This window comes from Gallus gallus, chromosome 20 (assembly GCF_016699485.2).
Source record: "Gallus gallus isolate bGalGal1 chromosome 20, bGalGal1.mat.broiler.GRCg7b, whole genome shotgun sequence".
Classification (NCBI taxonomy): domain Eukaryota; kingdom Metazoa; phylum Chordata; class Aves; order Galliformes; family Phasianidae; genus Gallus; species Gallus gallus.
Genome location: NC_052551.1, coordinates 10528741 through 10537993, shown reverse-complemented (window position 1 = coordinate 10537993; position 9253 = coordinate 10528741). Strand labels below are relative to the sequence as shown.

Sequence of the window (9253 nt, the reverse complement as noted above, 5' to 3'; positions counted from 1 at the left end):
TCGCGGCGGTGCCGAGCCGTACCGAGCCGTGCCGTGCATTCTCGCCGCTCTCCAGCAGGCGCCCGGCCCTGGACATTGTCTCTTCCTCCCGGAGGAAGGGCCCTCCCCGGCCCTCCACAATGTGCTCTTCCAGGCGCGGCTCCCCGCGCCCCCCGCCGCGCCCGGCCCGGTGCGCCCGCCCCCCGCGGCCCCGCTCCCCTTCCCCCGCCGCCGCCTCCGCCCCCTCCGCCCGCGGCCGGGCCCGCTCGCCCCCCTCCGCCTCCCCGGCCCCCCCCGGGAGCCGGGAGTGACGCGCTCCGCAGCGCCGGCCCCTCTCCCCGGGCAGCAGCTGGTTGTCAGCCTCTCCGGAGCGCCGCCAGCCCGGGCCCCCTCCCTCCGTCCCTCCGTCCCTTCGCCGCTCCCCGCCCCGCGCTCCGAGCCGCGCCGCCGGGCTGGCGCAGGCCGGCAGGGCCCGGGCCCCGCTCCAGGTAGGCTCCGGCTGCGGCTCCGGCGGGGGCGGCGGTGCGGGGGATGCGCGGGGGCGGCGGGGCGGTGCGGGGCGGGGGCCGTTCCCCAACTCCGGGGCCGGCGGCGGGGGGAGGGAGCGGCCGCTTCCCCGGGAAGTTGCGGCTCGGCGGGGCTGCGGGAAGGGTTAAGGTTAGCGCGTCCTTCCCCGCGCCCGGCGCGGCTCCCCCTTCCCCGGAAGAGCACAAAAGCCCACAAGAAAGTGGGAGGAGGCGGCGGCGGGAGCGCTCCGGCCCCATTAATTCCCGGGCACCGGCCCCGCGCCGCCGCCGCCATCGCCGCGCCGCTCCCCCGGCCCCGGCCCCGGCACCGGCCCCGGGCGGGGATTGTGCTGGAAATAGCTTCCTCCCTCGAGGTAAAGCCCTACTTACGTGTCAATCCCCGCCGCACGCCGAAGCCCGATTGCCAGCGGCGGGGCCGTGCGCGGGGCCGGCGGAGGATTTGCGCCGGGAACGGCCGGGATCCGCGGGCGGAGGGCAGCGGGGCCGGGCCGGGCCGGGAGAACGCGGGGAGCCGCTCCGTACGGCCCCGGGTCCCGCGCTGAAGTGGCGGGGCCGCGTCCCGCTGCCGGCAGCCGCTGTCCGCCCGTGCCCGCCGGACCCGGTTGCTGCCCGGCACCGCGGCGGAAACGTCGCCCGGCATGCAAAGCGAACGCGTGTTCGGCGCGGGGAGAGCTCGGTGCGGCGGCCGTGCGGGGCAGGGAGCGGGCAGGGCAGGGCAAGGTAGGGGCGAGGGCAGGGGCAGGGCAGGGGCAGAGCCCCGCCGATGCTCCGCTCTCTCCCTCCCGCGCCCGGCCCCGCGTTCAGCACCTCCCCGCTGAACAGCAGGAGCGCGGAGAGCCCGCGACCCCCACCCTGCCCGTGCGTTCGGTGCGCCGCTGTGGGTGATGCTCCCGGAGGAAGGGATCTCAGAAAGGGTGTGCGTGTGTGTGTGTGTAGAGGTGATGGTCCTCCCTTCCTCTTCCATTTGTTGTTCACGTTGCAGATTAACTCTTCCAGCCAGTGTTTTGGGAAGTAGCAAAGTGCTCGTTCGAATCATCAGAAATGTCGGTCAGTGAGGGTGTACATACCTGACAAAGAGCACCTGGGGTGTTCGGTTGGTGCATAGACTGGCGGTCACAGATTGCTGCCCCTCTGCCGTGTTCCTCCACGCTGAGCAGTTCCCGAGCAGCAAGCACCATGCTCTTCATGGCTGTGGTACCAATCCTTGACCAGAAGCGTTTATCTTCCATTAGTAAGCCTTTCTCCGTGCTGAACTGGTTAAGTTAGGGTCAAATCTGGTTCAGTACCTTCTTGGCATGCTCAGAGGGCTGGGTTTAAACAGTGGCTGAGATGGACACGAGGCCACCTTCCTACTGGCCCCTTTCTAATGGCTTTGTCCCAGTGGCTCCTTCCCATTTTCTCCTTCCCAATGACTCCTTCCCAGTGGCTCCTTCTTAATTACTCCTTCCCAGTGGCTGTTTCCCACTGTTGCTGTTTCCCAATGGATCTTTCCCAATGGCTCCTTCCAGCATGAGCCACTGTGCCTGGCATCCCAGGGCTGTGCATCACCTTTGTTGCTCTCAAAGCATCGCTGCTGCCGAGGGATGCGCGCTGCTCGGATCCTGTTTGGCTGCACCAGGGAAGTCCGGCCATGGAGTGACAGGGCATGTTTTCAAATAAAACGCTTCAGAAAGAGAAGAGAAAATAAACTGTGCTGACAACTGGAGCTTGGAATACTTAGCGTAAGGCACAGCGTGTCAGTGATGGGAGAGGTGCTTGCAAGGCAGTCCCTGAGAAATTGAGCCAAGCTGTAAAGTAAGCAGGTTACTGATAGCCCTGCATGCACTGCCGAGGTGTGGTCACGGGAGCAGCTCCCCTGCCTCATGCTCTCCCAGCAGTGCTGCAGGAGCTGCAGGTGAACCCCATGGTCCCACTGCTGGAGCCGCTGTGTGCGGGATGGGCAGAGCTCTGTGGCTGGAAGAAGTGCTTCCCAGCTTGGAGGGGAGCTGGGGGGGTTGGGCAGAGGTGTGTGCAGACGGTGCTTGAAGATGCGTGGTGCTCGGTGGGACAAAACACCAAGCATTCACTCTGCACATGTGAGCGCCTGCCTTTGCCAGTTCAAAAACATTGGCTGTGAGAGTCTGTAAAGCAGCTGTGAATATTGGACTGTAGATAAGGAGAGGAGCGAGGACGTTGTTTTTCCAAACCCGGCGGTGCCTGCAGCCCTGGCGTTTGGGTGTGGTTTGTGAGTGCACCCGCAGGATCTGACTTCCCTTTAGCAGAGGAGCTGCACGCACGCTGCCTGACCCTTGATCGCTCAGTGCCTTCGTCGCTGGAAACAAAGCGATGGGACCTGGCTGCAGGCTGGGGAGATCCCCATGTGGAGCTGGGGACGGCAGGAAGGAAGCAGGCAGCGGCTGCAGGGCCCCGGGCTGGAGGCACAGGGTGGGCACTGCCACCTCCCTGTGTGCCACGCGTGATGTGGGGCTGGGGCCGGTCCGGAGACAGGCTCTGGTAATGGATTGTGCTCTGTTTTCTAATGAAAGTTTCATTTGAAGTTTGTTTACAGGAAAGAAGAAATTAGCAGAGAGAATTCTCCTGAGAACCCAGAGAGGAAAAAGAATGAGCTGCCTGACTTGCAAGCCAAAAGAGGGTGGGAGGGTAGATTAGATTTACCGTATTGCTCTGAGTCGTGGCCGTTGTTCAGAAATTGTTCCTTGTTCTAATGGTTGCTGAGGGTCAGTGTTCAGCCCCGTTGCTGGCATGCAGGGACAATTGGGGGCTGCCCATCTGACCAAGTGGTCGGTCACACTGCTGTGTTGGTGGCTCCGGTTCCGGGGCTGTGCGTGCCCAGGGTCCTGCTGGGTGAGGAGGCGGTGCCAGGTATCCCCGAGCTCTGCTGTGTGTCCCCCCTGGCTGTCCCAGGGAGGCAGTGTGCTGGTGGCCGCGGTGGGCACAGGGCGGCGGGGCTGCTGGGGCTCAGTGGAGTGCCAGGACACACAGCAGTGCTTCTCCTGGTTGGCAGAGAAGGGGCACAGAGGGACAAGGAGCTCCCACGGCTTGGTGCCAAACAGAGAGGCTGCTCTGGTGGCCGAGTCCCCCATGCATCCCCTGCGCTGGTAGCTCTGTGTCGCCATCCCCTGCAGCATGCTTGCACAGGGTGGGCTCTGCCGCCAGACCCATGCACTGCTGGAGAGGTTTGTCCCGCTGGCACTCTCAGTGAGGGTGGCCTTGGCTGGACAGCAAAAGGTGGCACTGGGGACGCGGGGACAGCATGGCCTGGCCCCACACCGGCAGCCTGTTTCCTGCTGGGGGCCGGAGCTTGGACTTGGGAACGTGCAACATCCGTGTTTGACCTGAGTCACATTTACGGTTTCTGGCTTGAGTATTTCTAATAATAGGCCGATGTTGTTGCACCTCAAGAGAATGGTACACTTTTGTAAAGCCCTTTCCATAGCATGTGCGTGCGAGGCATCTTTCGTGCCTCTGATTTTCCAGCCTGCACGAGTGCCTCTGGCTCAAGGTCTGGGTGCTGAGGCTGTGCCTTCTGCAGGAGTTACGCCCTGGGGGTTTGGCCTCCTGGGGCTCCCACCTGCCAGGTGAAGGCTGTGGGCAGCCAGGACCTTGGCATTTGCGTTTGTCTCTTAAGCTCTGACGGTAATCTTGGGTAAGCCTCGTGAAGGAGGCCAGATATTAGGATGGCTGGCTCCCTGCGACTGTGTGCAATGGAGACTATATATAGTGTGCGGTGGGGCGGCCTGTGCTGTCCTCTCCTGTACCTGCACGATGGGATTTGTGGGGAGGCAGTGCTGCTCATGGCTGGTGCAGCAGCCAGGTGTGCTGGCAGAGGTGTGTCCCCAGTGCCCCCCGCTGCTCCCAGTTCCCCTGGGCCCCCTGCCCTGCTTGAGCTCGGCCATGGGTGCCTGAGCCAGAAATTCCAGGAAGCTCCTGGGAGGTGGGGAGCGCCTGCCCTGGGCCTGCAGCTGTGTCCATGGGGACGGGGAGAGGAGGAAAAGCCCCAACCTGTCCCGAAAGACGTTCGTTTGTTCACAATAAAAGCTGTCAGCCAGAGGCAGCCAGACAGGGCAGCTTTTACGAGGCACAGCCGTACGTTGGAGGGGCTCTTGCCAATTGCTCCTCACACGGAAAGGGAGCGGGCGGTGTATGTAGTCTCAGGACGAGGGGAAAGAAAGAAAAGGAGCTGAGCATTTACAAGGCTGTGAAATGCTTCAATCAAAGGAAAGCGTGACTGAAGGCCCTTCTGGAGGGCATTTGTTGGTGCTCCCCACCGCCCCGCAGTTCTGGATGCAGCCTCTATCCGTTATTTTGGCGGAGCGGCCGGGGAGAGGAAGGCAGATAAAGGGACCGCCGACGGGACCGTGTTAATTCGGGGCAGCATCTGCTTCCTGCAGGGTGGGTGCTGGGAGGTGAGGGGAGCACCGGGCCCCTCCTCTCATTCAGGATCCCAGCCTCGCCGGTGGTGGTTTTGAAATCCTGCGGCTGACCTTTCCGGCTCTGGAAGCGATCCAAGGGCTGTGTCTCAAAGTGCTCTAAAGGTTAGTGGGAAGGGAGAGAGAGGCAGAGAGAAAATGTCCTTCCAGCTGCAGGAGTGGGAGAGAGGAATGCAATCTATGCTGTGGGGCCCTGGGGCTGCCCGGGCTCCACTGCCCCACATGGTGCCCCCCCAGCATAGGATGAGTGCGGCCGCCGCACTGGCAGCCCCTATGGCAGCACGGCGTGGGCAGCCCCAGGCCCCAGAGCTGACCCCAACCCCTTCCATGGGGCCTTCCTGCAGCACCGGGCGGTTGGAGTCTGTGGGATCGGATCTCATCGTCCCAGTTTGCTCCCCACCAGCGCTGATCTGTCGGTGTTCCCTTCATGCAGGAGGTGGTTTGGTCCTAGAAGGGTCTGAACTGTTTGTAGGGCTGTTTGCATGGAGCTGCACCCTATCTTCACTCCCACGTGCCGCTCACTTGCTAGAAACACGCTAGCGTGGATGGAGATTAAAGGGTAAACTCCAGGGCTCAGCCATCCGCTCCTACAGGATGCGAGCTCTTTCTAATTGTCCTCAATTAGAGACAGTGCCATTGCTCAGGCACGTCTTCAGGCAGGAAGCGGCGCTGGGGCGTTCTCCTGGGAACCACCTAACCCGGGCTGCTCGCGGGCTCCTGGGCTGCAGGAGCTGCGTGTCCTGGGGAAGGCTGCAGTGGGGAGATGCCAGAGCGAGGGGATGGAGGGAGGAAAAGAGCACTGTGCCTTAACCCTTTCCTGCTCGCCTTCAGGATGAGACGTCGGTGAGCAGCGAGGACTTTGATATGAATGACTCCACATGGATCTCAGCTGACCAGCACCTGAACTCCAGCCTGAGCCCCAGCCAGGACGAGAGCATGCGCAGCCCGCAGAACCTGCACGGTCAGGAGGACGGTGAGTGCCTGCAGCCACGGGAAGAGCGCGGCGCCTTGTGCTCGGGGTGTTTTTGTGGCTCATTAAACATTAACCAGTCCCTTCTGATCGGGTGTCCCACCTGTAGGATGGATTTCATATCAGCACGGGCTTTGAAGCCTTCCCGGTCAGCCTGCAGGCTGCTGACGGCCAGGTCCTGCCCAGCTCTGGGCTGAGGGTCCTCATGGGGACACGGTCACAGCCCCCCGGGTCCTGAGAAGGCATTGGGTTGGAGTCCCCAGGAGCAGCCCAGAGAGCCCCATGGGTCCTTGCCACAGGAAGAAGAGCAGCCTCTTGCAATAGGATCCATGCTCAAAAAGCTGCACCTGAGGCAGGACATGAGAAAAATGTATTAGGATTGTGGAATGGACATGGGGTGTCTCATTGCTTCAGGCAGGTGGTTGGAATGCATATGTGGGCTGGGAGGGAGGGGGCCTTTGGTAAAGTGGCGTGCTGTGTTTCTTCTGTGAAGCTAGTTTTAAAAATTGCTCGAGTAAATAAGTGGCAGAAGTACGGGCTCAGGTCGGAGTTCATCTTTGTGATGCTTGCAAGGGTTCAGTGCTTGGGCTGCTCCTTGGCTTGTGCCCATCCGCAGCCCAGATGCTGCTGGGAGAGCAGGCAGGGAGTGAGGAGCAAAGCTGAGAAGGGGCCAGGAGACCCCCAGGAAGGAGGGGCTTTTGCAACCCAACGTCTCCCAGGGGTGGCTTTGTGCAGCCTTGGGACAGGGATGCTCCATTCATTAGCCTGGAGCCAACTGTGGCATTGCCAGACCTCTCTGTATCCCCAAATTCTGCTGTTCTCCTGCCAGGACATTTCAGGCTTGTGGCTTATCCCTCACTGCTGAATTCTCAAGTCTTGTTTACAATCTAGAATGACATGGATTGGATCCTTTTACTCAACACTATCATTCTGCAAGACAGTAATTTAATAAGGGGCTCACGTATTTAAGCAAATCAAGATGTTCTCACTCAAGCCAGGTCCTCTCTCCCTCTCTCTGCCCTCTTAGGAAATGCGTCCAATTTTTTGTGCCCTCTGATTTTTGTTTGGAGGCAGGTGTCCTCTCCGGGGCCCTTCTAGGCTCTTTCAGTTTCTTTTGTAAGGTTCAACAGTGAGTAACAAAGTACAAACAGCTCTTTCCTTTTGGCGAGGAGTGCATGTGAAGTGGAAGGAGGTTGCAACTGGCAGAGCAGAATGGGAGGAATCAAAGAGAGAGCAAGCTGAGTTGGGTGTTAGTAACAGGAATCCCCAAGGAGAAGCCCAGCAGTGGGGTTTCCATCAGACTGCTCTATTTCAGGGGCTGTGGGACAAGGAGCCCAACCCTGTCACTGTGCTGCATACCCTGGTGAACACAGGGCAGCGCTGGGCTGAGGGGCCTCTGGTGGTCCTTGCATTTTACCCACCCTGCTGTGGGGCTTTAGCAAACATGTTTTGCCTTCATTGTGCCAACTCACAGAAGCTACCCCAGGGAAGAGTCCTAAAAAGACAAATGGCAGGAACTGAAACTTGTGGACTGCACCACAGAGAGCACAAGTAGCGCGGCACGAGGGCTCCGCTCAGTGTTTTGGTCTCCATTCTATGTAAACCCTTCTCTGAGCTGCTCCCATCCACTGTTGTTTAATGGGAAGGATGCCTGGAGCATATTTTCTGCGACAGGCTTCTGAAGAGGCAGACTTGTAATGAAGAGGTGCCTGTTTGGACAGCAGTATCATCTGACACGCGTGGTTAAAAGAAGTCCTGTTTGAAGTGCTGAAGCACAACTGCATGTCTTCCAGGGGGCTGCAAGGGGTGAGTGCTCTCATATGACACATGAGCACAGCAGCATGGAACAGAAAGGTGGGAGAGCAGGAAGCCATTGTCTCATGCTTTAAAGCACAGGTATCTGCTGCATCTGCAGCGAGCTGAAAAGCAGCTCAGATGGAAGCCAGCACCTCATTTTGTCTCTGTGCCCAGAAACCTTGGCCCCATGTAGCCACGCTGCAAACAGCGTCAGCCTCTGGAACGTGAAACAGCACAGGGAGCAAATGAGAACTGTTGGCTGCAGGAGGTGAGGGACAGCAGGAGGCACTGCTGGGAGGATGTCAGCAGTAGAGATGGGGCTCATGCTGGGTTGGTGGCACTGCAGGCTGCAGGGGTGCAGGGACATATTGCAAGATGCATGGGTGCATTGCGGGATGCGAGATGCTTTGCTGGACACAAGGACACAGATGCATGGAGGGACGCTGGGACACAGCAGGATGCAAGGATGCACAGCAGGATGCAGGGATGCAGGGACACATGGAAGGACGCAGGGACAAAGAACCCATCCCCAAGCAGCAGTGCTGACACAGGCGCATACTTGCTTCTTCCATTTTCCTTTGTTACTCATCCTGCGGGCCCCAGCACGGAAAATGTGAAGCTCCCTGCAACATCCCTTCCCTATAGGATGTTACTCACAGCGTTTGTGCCCCGCAGGAAGCCGGTGGATACCCAGAGCAGCAGCAAGATCAACACAAACTTTCTGCTGCTGAAGCTGAGCCATTGTGCAGGAGGACATCCTGGGGGGATGCGTCCGTGGGACCCAGCACACATACAGAGCAAAACACTCCAAAAACCGTGGCATCAAACTCACCCCATCCCCATCCCCAATGTACCATTGGGCACTGCCAGACCCGAGATGGCTTCACATGGAGCCGCAGCAGCTGGGCTCAGGGCCGCCTTCCCATGGCTCAGGGCCGGGTCACTCCTTGCAAGATTCCTGCGCCTGTCCTCCATGCTGTGTCCCCGCTGATCCCAGTCTGCCTGGAGCTGCAGCCGCTAATCCAGACCTTGGAGAAAGGACTTTCTTAACCTACTTAATGGTGAAGGCAAGCTCGGCAGGGTGTCCCTTGGCCGGGACATCTCCTGAGGGCCGGGAGGAGCCACAGGGATGTGCACATGGCGTACTTTCAGGTCACCATCTCAGGAACAGGGGGGTCCCCCAGGGCACTCAGCACCAAGCCATCACGCAGTTCCTGTTGGCTCTCTTGGCAGAGAAGGGCTCCCGATCCCTTCCCACCACCCCAACACCTTGGTGCTGCAGGCAGGACGAGGCCGAGCCGAACGCCTGCAGCTGTGCCAGGGAAGATGTCCATGGCCATGCTCTGTTCTGTGCGGCCGCCGCTCGCTCTGATGGCAGGAGATGGCACCAGGGGGTACCGCCGGGCCGGGGGGGCTGGGCACACAGCACTGCCTTGTCCCCGCAGCGCATTGTGCCCGGCCGTGCCAGGTGTCGGCTCGCCAGGGGCTGCGGCTGGAGGCTGGGACCTGGGAGGGTGGGAGGAGAATGGAGGCTTCGTTGGGGACGTAAC

The 9253-nt window shown here is 60.4% G+C and overlaps 1 protein-coding gene across 8 annotated transcripts in view; it reads left to right on the top strand.

The window, feature by feature from the left end:
- C20orf112 (C20orf112 homolog) overlaps window positions 1-9253 on the top strand; it is a 50093-nt gene that overhangs the window by 29651 nt on the left and 11189 nt on the right. For 3 of the 8 annotated variants that reach the window (XM_015296599.4, XM_046903043.1, XM_046903044.1), the window contains exon 5: window positions 5768-5909. In XM_015296599.4, coding sequence (XP_015152085.2) covers window positions 5768-5909 — 142 coding nt within the window. Of the gene's footprint in view, window positions 1-415; window positions 860-2756; window positions 3000-4284; window positions 5042-5767; window positions 5910-9253 lie in introns of those variants that run through there. The other 5 variants (XM_025142281.3, XM_046903045.1, XM_025142282.3 and 2 more) reach the window with 5 other exon arrangements.